Source organism: Ursus maritimus, unplaced genomic scaffold, assembly GCF_017311325.1.
Source record: "Ursus maritimus isolate PB19 unplaced genomic scaffold, ASM1731132v1 scaffold_15, whole genome shotgun sequence".
Taxonomy (NCBI): Eukaryota; Metazoa; Chordata; class Mammalia; order Carnivora; family Ursidae; genus Ursus; species Ursus maritimus.
Window position 1 is genome coordinate 56,272,105 of NW_024423897.1, and position 18,096 is coordinate 56,290,200.

The 18,096-nt window shown below is 42.9% G+C and overlaps 1 protein-coding gene across 1 annotated transcript in view; it reads left to right on the top strand.

The window, feature by feature from the left end:
* SEMA5A (semaphorin 5A) overlaps positions 1-18,096 on the top strand; it is a 482,957-nt gene that overhangs the window by 205,287 nt on the left and 259,574 nt on the right. The window contains exon 3 of the mRNA XM_040630558.1: positions 3,447-3,546. Coding sequence (XP_040486492.1) covers positions 3,447-3,546 — 100 coding nt within the window. The remainder of the gene's footprint in view (positions 1-3,446; positions 3,547-18,096) is intronic.

Below are 18,096 nucleotides of genomic sequence, written 5' to 3' on the forward strand. Positions count from 1 at the left end.
AAGTTGGGATTACATGTTCTGTAAGGGGTGATTGAAACGTACATGTGAAACTGAGCCTACTGCCTTCTTTGATGAACCGTATCTGGGAGTTTACTATACATTTTGTCTTGGGTGTTTCACACTGTCATAACAAGAGTGTAAGGAAAATGTGTTTTAAAAGGTTGGGGTTTTTTTTTTTTTTGTTTTTTGTTTTTTTTCTCAACGAGAGAATGTGCATATACTTTCAGACAGAGGGAAGGGGCCTGGCAACATGGGAGATATTAGAGGAGAAAACAGGTGATTTAGAGAAGGGCCCAAAGAGGAGGGAAGGGGTGGGATGAGCAGAGAAGGAGGGGCTGGTCTTGGCACAAAGGAGAGAGCCCCGGCCCCTGATCCTGCAGGGCAAGCGGGAGGAGCAGTGTTAGGACAGGTGCATTCTCGGTGAGAGATGGGTTGGTGCAGGACTGTTCTCCCAGGCCCTCATGGTGTTCAGTCGGATAGAGGGCCTGTGATAGGCCATCGAGATAGCCAGACCTGGACGAATGCACAGGAAAATCAAAAAAAGAAGAGAATGTGCAGATTACCCAGCTGTTATCTAGTGTTAACCATAGAAATACACTGCTTTAGTGGAGCAGCTTTTTGGAAATTTAAATAAGGAAAAGGGAACAATAGTGATAGAACTATAGGTTGTTCGCTTGTTTTTCCCTGTCTACATGCCTCCTGTTATGATTCGAGGGCATTTGAGGAAGCAGCGTAGCTCTTCTCATCGCTCAGTACAGGGACCAAAGCCTGAAGGGCATCTGCTTCTCCTGGTCCCCTTTGGCCACTCTCTTCCTGTTTGTCTAATCGAAAAGAGAGATTAGTGCATGAGAGGCAAGTTCACAGATTTTCTTCTGATGTCTTTTCACGGCCTTCTCTGGCCTTCCGTGGCTCCCGTGTCCACCCCTCCAACACAGAGGTCAGCCTGTGGCCCTCTGTTCTTGCCTCATGGAACCTCCCCGTTCTCACCACCTTGAGTCCGACACATGTGCCCGGCTCGGGAGCTGTGAGTTTGGGAGAATAGAATCTCAGATGGCACTCAGGAGCCGGGGACGTCAGTCCTGGCAGGACTCCCTGGTCATGAGTTCCCTGTCGGTGTGGTGAAGCTCTCGAGCTAAAACAGCTCTCCGGGCACCTCCAGGTCTTAGCCGTGCTCATCAACGGCTCTGGGGCCGTTCTTCCCACGTGACCTTCTCCACTGTTGCACCTGAACCTGTCCTCTTTCTCTCTCAGACCACCCTCACCTCCTCTTGCCTGTGTGTCACCATCATTGCTTTCCTCTTCATTTAGCCTCGGAACGACTTTGTTACCTTCACTTGTTCCCTGAGCCTCACCTGCAGTTAGTTATCAGGCCATGGGACGCCCCCCCCCTTTCTTCCGCATTCACATAGCCGCTGGAAGTACAGCTGCCACCTCACGTGCAAATGGTGGTGCTTTCTAACATGTGACATTCCCGCCCCCATCCTGCCTGCCAGTGGCCCTCGCACATTCCTGGGATACCTGCTTTCATGTGTCAAGTACGTGCCTGAGAACTTTTCAAAGCCTCTCTGTCTTGGATGAAGCCAAGTCCAAACCTGGGAGCGAATCTGTTTACAGTTATATTTAAATACATCTGTCAGTTATCCACCTAGTGGTTTCTTGAGTTGCCGCTGCTTTTTCCTTTCTCTCTTGTGTTTTCCCTCTCGTATTTCGTTTTCCATTCTCCTTCTCTTGAATTCACCTGGTTGTTGCTCTTTCGTTATTCCTCCCACAGCCAGGGTCCTGTGCTGTGTGCTGCAGGTACCTCGGTGAGCTTTGCAGACATACGAGCCTTTGGCTCCATCTCCAGAAACAGAAAACTGCTGGGGCCTGAGGGGCAAGAGGGTGAACAACACCAATTATGGCCCTAGGGACACCATGGCATCCCGCGTGGCTCTGTTCTGTGGAACACATCTGCACTCTCTGTATGCGGTCAGATCTTTCCTTTCTTCTAATCTAGGGCCCCAGTATCTCTCCCTTCTATGTGTGAGAACTTCCTAGAACATTACAAATGCCTGTAAAGATCTTCTGTTCATAGACCCTGTGCTTAAAGAAGATCCTAGCTCTAGTTCCCTAACCGAATTATGAACTCTTGGAACACACCATTTATTAACAACATTTTATAGCTCCAGGGCCTTGTACATACTTTACTATAATTGTTTTCTTTTAAATGACTTGGCTATAAAATGAATAAATTTGTATAAACTTCTGAAAAGAACCAAGATACACACTAAAATTTCAAAGCCCAAATACAGGTCTCTATGGAACTCAGCCGTGGTTTCCTTCACGTGGAGGAGAACTTTCTGTTCATAACCTTTTCTCCCCCAGTAACCGGTAGTAGAGAAATGCTTTATTCATTATACAGAGCCGTTCCTGGAAAATAATCCATCTCGATCACATCAACAAAGGTGTTTGTGTGGGACATGTTATGGGATGTGGACATATTTCCATATTAAATCTGGTTTCGGCATCCGCTTTCTTTGAAAGACATTATTCCTTTGCTACACCAGGTGATTTTGTTGATGTGACATTTGTCATGTGCCTCTGTAGTCGGTGTGATACCACTTAAAATAGTAAATCCAAGAAAAAATGACAGTCAGATAACATGGCTAATTGTCAGGAATAATGGAGAAGGCAAGCCACGACTGGCAGGCAACTCCCAGAGCATTTTTGTGGTGTCAGAAATGTGCTAACAAAAGTTGCAAAAATGGCTTGTGGAGCAGCACTCTGTCCCTCTCCCATGCTCTCATGTCATCCTGAATGGACTCGACGCTGGAGGCCGTGTCACAGGAGTTACTAGGCTTCTGAAAAACCTGCCTCTAAAGAGTGGCTATTTCCTGGTTTCCCTTAAAAAAAATGCCAAGAAGGCCTAGAAGTAAGTGGATATCTTATTTAGAAAGTGCTGTATGTGTTTAACACGCCTGATAGAATAGAACTGAAACCCAAAGGACAGGGTTATAGAGTTCCCCTTTGAAGGAGGGCTCCTGTGTTTGTCCTGGGTCCCATGGAGGCTTTGTGCTTCTCCAGTCTTCAGTTCTTGCCGTGAGCACACACAAGAGATGGTCCTGTTTGCGTTCAGTATGCCTTTGCTGAAGCGTGTGAATGCTGCGTGATTTTCTGCCCAGCCCAGAGCCCAGAGGAGAATGCACACCTGGCCTGTAAATCACACCTGAGCACGGATGCCTTACTCGCTTTTTATTGGGTGGCCGCCCGCTATGTTTTACACATCCTCGGTGTGGATCCTGTCACCTTCTGCTGGAAATCTCCATGGGCCCCTAAGCGATCACGTCAGGGGACCTCCAAATCCTCTCTGAAATGTAATGTGTGCTACGTGTTGTGCGCTTTTCTGTGGTCCCTGGAGGAAAAATCATTCATTTTTATCTTTTCATTTATTTATTTTTCCTATTTAGAAATTGGCCCCTGGTTACGGGAGTTCAGAGCGAAGAATGCTGTGGATTTCTCGCGGTTAACATTTGACCCAGGACAGAAAGAGCTTGTTGTAGGAGCAAGGTGAGAGATCTTACGTTTCGTCGCCGCAGATAATTTTGAATTTCGTTTGACGTCTGTGCAGCTACGTGTGAGCTTCTCTGCCGTAGTTGACGAGTGCTGAGGAATACTTCTAAGAATGAAATATGGTATAAGGTTGCCCATAAAGTCTGCCGCTAATAATAGGATGAAGTCTGCTCTTTATAGCAAGCGTTCACTGGGGGCTCCATGTGCTGGGAACTCTTCAAATGTGAGCTAATTCATTTTTTTTTTCCGTGAAAGCTGAGAGGTAGGTATTGTTAACATCCCTATTGTAGAGATGAGGACACGGAGGCAGGACATACTCTGATGTCCAATAAAAGCTGGACTCAGGTTTCAGACACAGGCATATGGATTCCGGAAACCGTGTTCTTAACTTCTCAGTACATTCTTCAGTAAAATTCTAGGGTCAAGGGATTTTGACATCCATTCCAATGCCCATCGTTACCTTTCTCTGTGACCTTGATTATACCATTTACCAGTCAACTAAGAATTCAAGGAAATTGTTATTTATCCCTCTTAAGGTGCACGTTCTCCTGTGTCCAGGTCGACACTTGATATTCCGTTTGACGACGAGGCTGCTAGAACACCATCGGAATAGATCTTGAGTTGTTTCCCTATTTATCATTCCTTCTTTAGAAAACAGGCATAATCCTTGCATTCAAATCACCTATCCTGCCAATGTATTTTGAGGATGATGTATAAAAATACTTCATATCCATCTCTTAGGAAAAATATTAATTTTGAAGAAAGAGACCATTTGGCCTCTTGGCATTCAAGGAAAACACTTTGGATGCCGGAGTGCTTCTATCTCTTTTGGTCAAATTTACTAGATTATAAAGCATACCTTTCATAGCAAGAGAGGATGTGCAGTTTCCACAGATACCTGGGTGAAGCTAAGTCTGGCTTATACACTGGGCACTATAGATAAACACTGAACAGTTTCTAGAATCATTGCTTTGGCTCTCAGATCTCAAGGAACCCTTGTGCATCCACCCAGCACTTGAAGACATTGAAATGTATGGACGCAACGTAAAGTGAATAGACAGAAGTTGGCTTAGGTCCTAGCACTGAACATGTCACCTGTATCTCTTTGGGTATTTTGGAGCAGACAGTGAGTACGGATTTGTTGGGCTTTCTTGGTGTATTTTTACGTGCTTCAGCACACGGGGAATATATGGGGTACTTCGGAGGCTGACTTCCATCGCATGTCATCACTGGGAGCCTGGACCGGATGTTGCAGGGGCTTTTAAGATTTTGTCCTCCTTCTGTGTACCGTGGCCAACACCTTCTTTATAAAATGCCCCCCCCACTTTGGTAGCTCCCTTTGGATAAATGCTGGCACTTTGGTGTTACCCCCCATACCCTTGTTGTGCTTTGTGGTCCCACATCCCTTACAAACTCAGCTCTTTTTCATTCTCTCATAGTCCAGGTACGTGGAGTTATTTCTATTGCCTGCCACTGTCCTATGTTCTCTTTCTCGCCTCTTGGTTTTGGTAACAAACTTCTTTGCTTTCCTGGCGCCTTAGCTACCCCCTCTCCCAAGTTCTCTACCTGGGGAGCTCATACTCATAGTAAAGAGAGCAGGCTCAAGAGTCCTCCCCAGGGCCTGAGCTCCTCCTTCCCCTGCTCTGCATGGTCCTGTCAACACACCTGTCATCTGTCTTCCTTACTACACTTGATGATTTTTGTCAGGTGTCACCCACAACTCCCCCCCCCCCCCCCCCCCCCCCCCATTCGCCTGGTGGTGCATGTGCCTGTCTCTTCTTTGTTTCTCTAGAAGGTAGCCCAGTTTCTGCCCTGGCAGAAGCTCAAAGATAGCTGTTGATTGAACATATCTACTTCAAGGGTTTGGTTTGTGTAGGTGCCCTCTGCATCTGGGAGGACCCTCAGGGGAAAACGGGTTGGGTTTTGTAGCAGATTTACTCCAAATTCCCACATTTGGGCAAGGACACAGGACAGCCTCTAACCCCAGAGCTAACCCTTAGGGAAAATGACCTCTTACCCTTAGCCCGATGGGAAGGACCCACCTGCTGAGGTAGAAGGTATGAGTATGACCTCGGTTGGTGGAGCTGAGTCTTTCACCCTTCATTCAACTCTGAAGGACTTTGGACAAGGTTTGCATGTGAGCTTGACTTGAAAGACTCTCCATTGTTTCTGGAAGTCTGTGGTGCTGCGTGCATAGGACAGACCACCCACGTGTGTACACGCTGCAGGTGTTTGGCTTTTGGCGAATGACATAGATTCTCCTAATGGTTGTGAGAAGCTGCTGAGCAAATTGGCACTGGGAAGAGATACCTGGTGGTCCTGTCCTGGTGGGGTAAACAAGGAAAAGGAAGAAAGAGGTAGACTGGACTTGCTCCACTGTGTGACCTTGAGCCTGTTTCAGAGTCTAATTTTCTCAACTTTAAAATTGATGTAATTATTTCTACCCCTGTCAGCTGTTGTGAGGATTTAATAAAATGATCCATGAAAAGTGATCGTCACCGTAACTGGCCCGCGGTAAGCGGGCAGCGGTAGGGTAGCTCTGCGGATGTCTCACGATTTCAGCATCTGTGTACATGTGTGCTTCTGGCGGTCATCATCAAGCAAGGAGAATAGGAATCTTACTAGGAAACTTGGTGGGATTAGGCTCAGAAAGTTTGAGAGGGAGTTTGAGCCAGTTATAAAACTTTAAAAATAACCCAGCCCTCAGCTTCCTGTTTGGGAGGGCTAGACCTAGCAAAAGAAGTTGACATAGCAGGTGCATTTTAAGAAGTCTGTACTGGTTTAAATACGAATGGTGGGAAAATACGATGCTAGGCTTCCTGTTTTCTTATAGTTAGCGCTTGGCATTGTAAAGCCATTTATTGGATGGTTTCACTTTATGCCCGTGATGCTTTATGTTCTTGAAATTGAATTCAGTTAAAGATTCTGTGCACTCTTCACAAAAAGATGTTCATTGTGCTGCAAAGGGAAAAGCTCTCTTGAAGAGATTTGTGGTTAGATAGTGCCAGAAGTTACTTGCATCTTGAATTCATGGAACTTCTGGAAAGATCCCTAAATTTACTATTTCTGAGATGCACATTATCTTTTATATTATTTCAAAGGCATTGACATTCATATTTTGTTTCACCAAAGGGTTCTTTAAAAATTAAAATAACGTTTGTGCTTTCAATGATGAGACTAAGGCATTTGCATTTGAGAAAATGTGGAAAATATAGTTAAAGCATTAAGAAAAGAACCCTGCAATTTCAGGAATTACTACATTTAACCTTTTCAATTATTTCCCTGCATTATTTGAATTCTTTTTGTTTATATGATTGGGATAATATTTTATGAATGATTTATATATGTCTGTCAAAAAACCTACTAAAAGCAGTTTACATTTTATTTATTTATTTATTTATTCATGACATTTTATATATATGAAGACAAATTCCAACGTGAAGAAATATTTACTGTGTAGAGGTTTGGTAGAGATAACTATAAAAGTATTGATACTAATACTAGTTCACAATGTTGTCGTAAGTGTAAGTTTCGTCGTGGATAGGATTGTAAAGCTGGATATAAGCAGGTGATTCTATTTTTATTCTCCAAATGAATCTCTCTGTCTTTAGTGTTTCAGGCTCACTGTAAGGATGACAAGTGATTCTGTGCTAAATTCAAATGTTATTCCAAATGGCAACTAACTTGGTTTACATTCAATGCAGTGTTTGGTTATAATCAAATAATACTTGGGGCATTTACAAGGTGAGCCGTATTTTTATTAAGTATAAAGCCATATAGTAGTAATGAAAAGAGCCTCTCATCAAAGAGAATGTGAGTTTCTTTTCTTTCTGTTTCTTTGTTTCTTGGTCTTTCGGTTGATTTTCTTTTCTTTTCTTTTTTTTTTTAAGATGTATGTATTTATTTTAGAGAATGAGAGAGAGACAGCAAGACAGAGAGAGAGAGCGTGCATGAGCAAGCACGTGGGTAGGGAGGGGCAGAGGGAGAGGGAGAGAGAATCTCAAGCAGACTCCGAGCTGAGCACAGAACCCGGTGTAGGGCTCGATCTCACAACCCTGAGATCACGACCTGAGCCAAAACCAAGAGGCAGATGCTTAACTGACTGTGTCACCTAGGCACCTCTCGGTTGCTTTGTGATTGTCTTACTCTTCTCTAACCAGCTTCAGTGCAATATAGATATATAAATTGAAGGGCATAGTCTCACAACCTGTGATATTTTAATAAGAACGCTCACCCACAAGCTTTCACACAAGCACCTTTGAGTCCAGGAGGCATAACCATCTGCTGGTGATTAAGGTGGTGGGATTAAAACCCAGAGACTCAATATTTGGGTCAGGAAACAATCATAATTGATGATGACTATAACAATTTATGACCTTGGAAATGTCAAATTTTACTTCTATTAAAATTTAATACTACTCAATGGGAGCATGCTGGAGATATCCAGAGAAAGGGTAAACGGGGATGCATGAGTCTCCTTGCACGCCTGATCTGACATGAGGAGCAGCCCAGACCTTTGCACCTTGCACGAGCCCTTTGCATTGCCCGTACAGTCGATGGATTATTTCCATATGTGGGAAGATATTTCTCTACATATGTCTACACAACAAATAGTATAGATTTCTAGTCTGCATGTTTATTCCTAAAATCAAGAACTAAAACCCTAGTGCTTCCAAAACAGAGCTTGTTTTTCCTCATAATCACAAAAACCAGCCTTGAACAATTTTATTGTTTTATTTTCAAGCATTGTTCTGCCCTTGGTTTGAATCTGCAAAAATAAAAATAAAAAGGGAAGATGAACCGGCTTTTGTTACGCTGGCCCTGAATTTGCTTAAGTATTCACAGCATCTGTTCCCGTAAGATCACGTTGCATGAATGGGCAGGCGGCTACTTAATTAGACTAAGTTCCTCCTTTCAGAATGATTTTGCCACTGGATCTAAACAAAGAGCTGAATTTTAGATTCATGTAGTCATTTTTTTCTTTAATTGACCAATGTAATTCACTTTTTTTTTTTTTTTTTTTTTTTTGGTGGTGGTGATTTTTAATTGCTGTTTTTATTTTCAAGTCGTCCCTTAGAATTAATCTGTTGGGAGCAGTATATGATTAAAAGGAAAAATGGAGATTTTTAAAATAAGATCAGCAATTCTGCTTCCAGTAGCCACGAAGTCTTTCTGTTTTCCAAAGAAGACATATTAGTCAAGTTTACACAATTAAAGGTAACTCCTTCAGGGTGAAATGAAGTCAGCAATTAGGCGTGAATCCAGAAAGTGGTAGACCCCCATCGGGCAAAGAAATCCAGGGTGGTGATGATGTTTACCTTGTATTTATATGAATGATGAGTTAGGAAAAACAGCTCGTGATGAAAAAAAGGATGGTCCTTTTCATTCCTGCTCTTCACCTGGAATTTTTTTGGTAATGATTTATTTATTTATTTATTTATTTATTTATTTATTTATTTATTTATGAGACAGAGAGATATGGGGGGGTGGGCAGTGGGGAGGGAGGGAGAGAGAGACTCTCAAGCAGACTCTCTGCTGAGCACAGAGCCTGATGTGAGGCTCAATCCCAAGACCCTGAGATCAGGACCTGAGCCGAAATCAAGAGTCTGACGCTTAACCGACTGAGCCGCCCAGGAGCCCCCTGGAATTTTTTATCCTTGATTATTCCTTAAATATTTTCTCTTCTCTGTCATTTTCCTTCTCAGTGTTGGCACTGGATTTATAGATATGTGTTTCTCTTAGGATTTTCTTTGTCTGTCTTCCTCCTTCTTTTTTTTTTTTTTTTTTTTTAAGATTTTACTTATTTATTCGACAGAGATAGAAACAGCCCGTGAGAGAGGGAACACAAGCAGGGGCAGTGGGAGAGGAAGAAGCAGGCTCACAGCGGAGGAGCCCGATGTGGGGCTCGATCCCATAACGCCGGGATCACGCCCCGAGCCGAACGCAGACGCTCAACCGCTGTGCCACCCAGGCGCCCCTGTCTTCCTCCTTCTTATACCTATTAATCTCCTTTCTTCCAGTAGGCCTACTTGATTAATTACCTGATCTGTGGTAAAAAGTCCCACTCCTTGTCTGCTGGCTTCGTTACCTTTTGTCCAATATTTGCCAGACTTCAGTGTACCTAAGTATCACCACTGTTCGTTCCAAGTGAAGCTTCCTCTGTTCCTTGCTCCCAGCTCTGCTGATCGGGTGGGATCGAAGGTGTCCAGGATGAGCTTTTAAGAAACAGGTGGTCTACAGACACTCTTGTGGGAAAGACTTCTGCACATCGTGTTCCTTTTGCTGTTGTAAAAAAACAAAACAAAACAGAATAATCTCTGTACTTTTTCCCTGCTGGAACTGGGGAACAGAGAAGTCTAGCAGCATAGTTATTTATTTCGTTATAAAGTCCTTTTTTTTTCCAAAATGCATGAATGAGCCAGTGTAATAAAATTTAATCAGCCTCTTTACTTTGAGTGTATGTGTACAGCTAGTGTGTGAGTGTTGAGAGCTTTCCTCCCAGCAAGTCCCACATAGGGCCCATCAGAGTTTATTAGTTCACTTAGTTACTCTTTCATGACTGTTCATTCATCAAATATTTATTGAACCTACTTTATGCCAGGAAGTATCTAAGGCACTGGGGAAACAAAGATGAACTTTAGTCTCTACCTGATGAAGACTTCATAGCCTCACGCGAACCTAGCGCAAGGCTGGCAAGCTGAGGCTCCAGAGTTGGCCTCCTGTTTTTGTAAATAAAGTTTTATTGGCACACAGTCACACCCATTCAGTTGCATATTTCCTGTGGCTGCTTTGAAGCTTTACCTGCAGAGATGAGTAGTTGCAACTGAGACCATCCGTAAAGGCAAAACACTTGCTATCTGGCTCTTAAAGAAGTAGTTTGGTCACTCTTGGCTGGTGGCTATGGGGGGAAACAAGCAATGAGTGTTTCCTGGGGAGGCCTAGGTCACAGGCCCTGGAAACCCCAAGAACAAAGAAACATAATGATCTTTGGAGCTGAAAAGGGTGCACTGAGAAGGGAAGGTGCTCTTTCAGGTGGGCCTTGGAAACACATTAGGAGTCTGGCAGATGGAAGAGTCTTCTTGCCAGAAGGACTGTACCTTGGGGAACATCAGAGATCCTGAGGAGGCTGAGAAGAGCTCAGCTTGACTGGGCCAGTTGGTGACGGAGAGCGGAAGCTGTTGCAGGGCAGGCGGGAGCTGTAGGTGGGGTCAGGTTAGGGAGGAGCTTGGACTTCATCCTCCCACCAGTGATTCCGATTCTGGCCCTCATGAGAGGCCTTAAAAGAATGCAGATGCCCACGCCTCCCTTCAGCTCATCGCAATTAGACTTTCTGGAAGTAATGTTGGAATCTTTGGTTTCATCAAGTTTCTGAGGATCGACTGGCCTGGCAGATTTGAGAACCTCTGCTAAAGGCATTAGAAGTTTAGGAGATTTCTCAGCTTACATAATTACATGCTCGGATTTGCATTAGGAAGATACTTCTACTGTACTGTGTGCAGAGTGTTCTAGAGCTTGAGGTCGGGGCTGTGGATCAGGTGACAGAAAGAACTTAGACTCAGGCAGTGATGGTGAGATGGGGAAGAGAGTCAGATTTGAGACATATTTCAGAGCTGGGTTTGACAGTGATTCATGGCCACTGGAATGGGGTGGCAGAGGGCGAGGGTCAAAGGTGAGATTTAGAGGAAGATTTGGGAGTGTGGCTTGTTGTGATGGTATTAGCTAGCCCCGAGCATGTGGGGAATAAACTGCAATTCTTTGATTATTTGAAGATTTACGTGAAAAAAAATTTCCAGCTTTTACTAACTCTAAGATAACCCAGAAAAAGAATTGTATGTGGAGATCTCTTGAGGAGTGAATATTCCTAAGAAAGCAGAGGTTAAGGGAATTGTAAGATGGTTTGGTTGGTATTTTTTCAGATGAAATATGATCTCTATTAACTGAAAAATGGGAAGGAACGAATCAAAAACCCAGTGGACCCACAAAAGCAGAAGTTGTGAGTTAAATTTGGAGCAATAAGTCATCATCTGTAATCCTTAAAGCACTGCGGGATTTGCAAGTCATATTTAGAGCATAATAAAATTCAAATTATCAGTGTGATTATTAACAATATTGATTAATAACTTTGACCCTAAATATGCTTGTGGGAAAAAGGTTTTTCTGACTTTATGTAACTCTGCAGTTTGCTAACAGCATTGGTCTTAATTATTGCCCGCCTCTCAGAATCTATCTTTGTTATTTCATTTTACTTGCTAATAGCAAGAAGCTTTCCATCTATTTCTGTGCCTTTTAATCTTGGGGTTTAAACATACAAGAGTACCATTAAAATGATTTGTTCTTGGTTTTGATGTATTCTTTGAAACATTCCTAATAACCGAGACTTTTTAAGGGTTTAAATAACCTCTTAGGGATAAGGAATGAAAAAAGCCAATGCAATTTTGGGGGGAGGACAACAATAATAAAATCCGAATTATTTTAAAATTTCCCTAGCCTAACGTACATATATTTACTATTTTTGAGGAAGGTAGAAACAATTTTGACTGAGGAGGTGGCTCATTCTGTGAGTGTATTATTTGAAAACTGGGATCTAATGTGATCCAAGTGAATAATTAAAAAAAATGAATTAAATCCCCGAAAATCTGTGGAAAAAGCACAGGAAAGAGGTATTTTTGAAATGGTTATCACCCCAGAGAAAGTAAAGGCTCCCAGAATTTGTTTGGCGTCAACGAGCATAATGAAGTCTCTGGAACAACAGTTATCTAGGTTGGTGAGTTACCTGAAACGGTTACAGGTTGAAATGAAATCTTCATATTCTTTAAGGTTATTGACAAGATTGCTCTATTATTTATTTACATTTAGATAATAAAATAATTTTTATAAAAGACATTTTTTTTTGCCTTAAGGGAGATAGTTTTTACTTTTCCTTAGCTTAGAAATCAAGAACTTATGTTCTAATATTCAAGTCTATCAGTGCAGTTGAAAATTGGGGTGTCATAGAGGATGTCGCTATTTCAGGCTCTGTGCAGTCACATGCTGACGACAGGTAAGATGGAATCCTGCCGTGAAGAGAAATCAGGGAGGATGGGGCTGGCCGGGGTATGGGCCTCTCCGTTGACGTCCACTCCCAGATGTTCCCACATGGTGATGATTTCTGTGCAGTGTGTGTTTTGTCTTCTGATTGTTTCATGATCGACCATGATCCAAGCTTTTATTAAGTGGAAAGAGAAGTCACTGTCATCATTGTTTAAAACATATTTGATAGATTTACTTGCTGTTTTGTCTCCATCCTCTCTTTGTGCAAAATGCTTATCTGTCTGTCTTAATTATTCGGTCTCCTGCTCCTCAGTTATGAGCAAGCCTCTAACCTACATATTCAGTAAGAACCTGGAGTTTTCTTCTTTGATTTTATAGCTATATTCATCAGAGACCAATTGAGTTATTCTAAGAGAATGTCATTTTAAAACACCTGTGTCTTTCATAATTAATGGAGGTCAGAGTTAAGTTTTATAGTGTCTCTAGATAAAATGAGTCATTTAGTTAATATGCTCATGATGGCTCAACCTTTTCTTTAATGCCGGCTGAATTTTATTACTTTACACGAAGACACAAATGAACTTCGTCTATTAAGGCCCGCACTGCTCCCTTAGAGAATTTATTGTTGTGCTTAGTGATTTGTTGCTAATAGGCCACTGGGGAACATGAACGGACGCAGGAATGAGTTATGCAATCCTACAATCAATAAGAAATAAACTCCAGTGAGGAGCGAGAAAGCGCACTCAGACGTCTAGTGGGGAAGCTGTCAGTTTGTGTCTGCCAAATTTAATGGCTTTGTGATTTGAATTATTCAGTCTGTTGGATCTATGTATCCCTCATATATTATTACTCCTAAAAGTAATACAGTTATTACATTTGGATGCACAATGTCAAATTTTATTCCAAGACATGTGAAAAAAAGGAGATCCATACCGAGGGAAGAAAAACTCATACTTTTATTTACTGTCGTTGTAAAACTGAACATTTACAGCAAGGTACACTCTTGCTTTGTACTTCCGTAACGAGAGTGGGCAAATGGAAATACAGAATAGTTCCCCTTAAGCTGTGCAATTAATACATTCTAAAACCTCTAATCTCTTAACCTCTTTCACCACTGCCTTTGTCCCCGAAGAATGGCAATATTCCTTATTACTACCTATTTACATCTCAGGGTGTTAGGAAGATGAATGAGACCACTTAAATGCTTTGGATTGCTCAAAGCATTGCCCTACGAGAGAAACTGACCCTATGTGAAACATTTGGTTAGCATTCCCTGCTGGCGGGGAGCCAGAACCATTACTCCTTCACGTTGGCAAGGTTGGTGGCCCTTCTCATGAACCTCACATGTATTGTTTTCCGTCCTCTGTGTGCTCACGATGGCAAGATAAAGTGGTTGCTCGTTCTCTAATGCCCCGGAGAACAGTCATTTCCAGGGACCATAGATCTCACTTTAGTGTGTGAGTGGCCCAACATCTGGGAATATCAATTTTTTATTCCCTTTAGAAGATTTTCTTTCTTTTTGTAATCTTTAACTTCGTAGGTCGTTGACCTCAACTGTGATGGATCAAGCTGTCTTGGGAGATTTCAGGTCCCTCATGTTGCTAGCTGGATTGGAATGTTTCCAATAGCAAAAATGGACTCGAAGTTGTACTTGGAACCAAATAGTTTGAGGAATAGTAGAATCCACGCTGTGTTTTGTCAGGTTCTTAGGTTCCAGGGAGGTGATTAGGGAATTCCACAAATATTTCGTTTCTGTTTCATTTTTTAAAATATCTTTTAAATCGTTGAAAATCGCGATAAAGTGAATACTGTAGGTGCCACATTACTTATTTATACTATTGAAAGATCCAGGAAGGCATTAAATTGCCTACTTGGGTTTTGTGTAGACGACAGTAGTGTAGTAAACAAATATTTGAAAGCCCCTACCAAATCTTTGTCTCTGAAATCAAGCAAAAAATAGCAACAAAAATGTGACCACCAACTGACGCAAAGATTGACCTTAAATAGATGTTGAGGCGGTGCAAAGTTACAGATAACGTGTTTCCAATAATTCGATTTTCAGAATTTTTAAGTTAGCTTAATCAATTGACTATATTAACAAATATTGTATGTAAGTACTCATTGAATGAGTTTTTGTTAATAAAGAATTATCCTTCCGGGGCACCTGGTGGCTCAGTCCATTAAACATCTCTTGATTTCTGCTCAGGTCACGATCTCAGGGTCGTGAGATTGAGCACTGCGTTGGGCTCTGTGCTGAGTGGGGAGCCTGCTTAAGATTCTCTCTCTCCCTCTCCCTCTGCACCTACCCCCACCTCTCCCTCTCCTTATCTAAAAAAAAAAAAAAAAAAAAAAAAAGAGAGAGAGAGAAGAAGAAAAAAGAATTATCCTCCATCTCCCTCTTTTACATGCTGAGATTTCATTTAAAATTGTTTTGAAATATGGTACTGAGTTACAAACACAAAAACACTCAAAGTATTTCTCAGGAATTTATTGAAATATGTCAGAATAACGGGTCTTTTTTTCTGATGGTTACATATTCATGCAACTCTCTTGGCCATTTCATATCTAAAAAGGGTCATGGTCTTTAGGAATCTGTGTGACTTAAATATACTGAGAGAGGGTATAGCATAGCTCTCTCTTGTCATAAATGAAGAAACGTGGGCACTCTTCAAGTATGGGCAGGCAGTTTCAGGAAGAATTCATGGGAAATAAGGAGGGAGGAAGGAGGGACCATTTAATCAGCCAGACCAGTAGGATTAACTTGTTCGCCTAATGGGCAGACATATGTCACAGTCAGATCTCAGTCCTAGGGGTGAGAATCAATTACCTAGAATCAAAAGCTTGCCATTAGCAATGTTGAGACTTGAATCCTCTCAAAATGATATGTAAATGCACCTGTGAATGAACAATGAAGACATGAAATAATTGTGCTGTAACAACTATTACCGTATATTTCTCTCTCTGTGTGTGTGTGTGTGTGTGTGTGTGTGTGTGAGAGTGTGGGTGCTGGTGAAATTGGGAAGGGGTCATGGGATGACTGGCAGGTGAAGCTGAGTGGCATGGTGAGCCAAGGGACAGCGTGGTGTGAGAGGTCTTGATACTAATGCTGGGGCTTTATCTGATCCTAATAATCTTGAATAAATTATATCGTATCTCTTAATTTGCAGACTTTTCCTCTTTGGCAAATTGAAGGTATATAACCTGTAATGATGACTTAGCTTTAGAATTCTTGAATCTCTGCCTTTTTTTTTTTTTAAAGATAAAAAACCCCACAAAACAAAAAACTGAGATGGTTTAAAAATAATGACCCGTTTGCCTCTTGTAACCCAGAAAATATCAAAGGAAAAGTTCCAGTCTTTGCTGGTGCTTCTGTCCATTGGGACACTGGGCATGGCGGTGGTGGTGGTGGCGGCATCTCACAATTAACTGTGGCTTTCTTTCTCCCCTTCCCTTCTGTTCGTCTCTTGCGTGTCTCCACCATACTGATGTATCCCTGACCAGATGGCAGTGAGGGCGCCAGAGGTGTCAGGTGTTACGGGAAGTAAGAGTAAATGGTTGAAATATACCAGCAATGGTGGGCGGGGGAGGGCTACTTGCAGACTGACACCTGACGGGCAGAAAAAGGATGGTTTTTTTGTGGAGTGAGTTTTGCTTAGGGAGATGTGGACCGAGAATGTGGCATGTTTCTTATCATAATCAGCGTCTTCCTGTCTTGTTCTGTTGGGGCTGCTAGAACAAAACTTGACAGACTTGGGTGGCTTGTAAACAATGGAAATTTATATCTCACAGTTCTGGAGGCTGGGAGCCCAAGATCAGGGAGCATGACTGGGTTCTGGGGAGGGCCCTCTTCCGGGTTGCAGATGGCGGACATCTCGCTGTGTCCTCCCATGGTGTCTGGAGCCTCTTTTATCAGGCCGTGAATCCCTCATGACCTAATCATCTAGTCCTGCCTCCTATTACCATCACCTTGGGAGTTAGGATTTCAACATAAGACTTTTGGGGAGACACAGACATTCACACCATAGCCCTTCCCTCATGGACACACCTGAAAACTGGACCCCGGAGTTTCAGAGAATGACTTCTCTACCTCCTCCAACCTACTCTCCAAGTAGAGAGAGGTCTTTGAACTTTTCTCTCCAGTTGTCCTGTCCAGAGCTCTACAGAGCATGGTGGACACTACCATCCTCTTTCCTCAGTGGTGTGGAGGAAATTCCAGCTCTTAGTTTGTGTATGGGATGTGCTTTTCTAGAAAGTTCCAGATATGGATGCATGTGTGTGTGTGTGTGTGTACCTACATGGCAGGGGGTTGGGTATATGAGGGGAAGAGAGAGAGAGAGGGAAGGAGAGAGGGATAGGGAGGGAGGTGGCCTTGTGACCTCATCAGAGCCCCTAGGTAATTAATTGACTAAAAATATGAATACTTTCTTTTACTGAAAATATTTACAGAAAAAGTCTTTCTTAAAAGAGCTAGTGAGTTGAAGAGTGTGATGACTGTATCCCGGAACCATAAGATAAACAGTTTTGTCTTCTGTTCTAAAAAGCCAACAGTGCCATACCATCCCTACTGACAGCAGCCCCCACTCCTGAACACAATCATCATGGTGCCCTATGCCTCAAACCTGAAATGCCTGGAGAGCAGAGTTCTCTTTCCTTCTCTGTACAATGGAGAATATACTGAGAATTTCAGTGTCTCTGGAAATTTCAGTATTTTCCATAAACCATCTAGAAGTGGCTACAATTGATGGAGTGGTTGCAATGGATCAGACACGATGCCACATGTTTTCCTTGGATGTAGCCCTCCCAACAGCTGCAGGGCGTAGGTAGGACTCTTAGCCCCATTTTACAGATGAGAAGACTGAGGCACGGAGTTGCTTAAGCTTCCTTCCTGAGGTTGTGTAAGTGGCACAGCTTTGGTTTTTGCACAGATATTCTTAACCAGGAGGTGATCCCACCTCCCGGAGTCAAGGCACGGTGACCGCTGGCGGCATTCTAGAGGCAGGAAGCCAATTACGAGACCGGTGTGAGGGTAGGGAGCCATGGTGCTCATAAAGGCAATGTGTGTACGGCCCGTAATTGCCCCTGGTGCCACTTGTAAGCCTCTCATCTGAAAGATTGATCTGTGCGTGCGTCTCAATTTCCCGCTTCTCTTAGAGGAGTCCTGCTGGCCTCTGTTCACATCAGGTGAAGGCTTGGCGCATCTGCAGATGCTCGCCGGCCTCCAGGGGTGCTTTCCTTGGCAGCTCCTTGCACGCGGAGTTCACATTCCTTCCCCTGCAGGAAGATGTTTCTGTTGGAAACCTTGCCTCTGCATGGTGCCCGACTAAATAAAAATAGACTCTGCCGTCACATTCCCTCGTCGGAGGCATCCTTAATCCGGGTCCGCAGAGAGGGCTGTGGGCCGTCTGCAGTAAGCGAGAGGGGAAGTTCCCCCAAATGGCTTTGTGGCGGAGGTGGCATGTGCCAAGCAATGCTTCTGGGAGCTTCTCTGGCATTATTTCAGAGATAAAATTGGAGGTT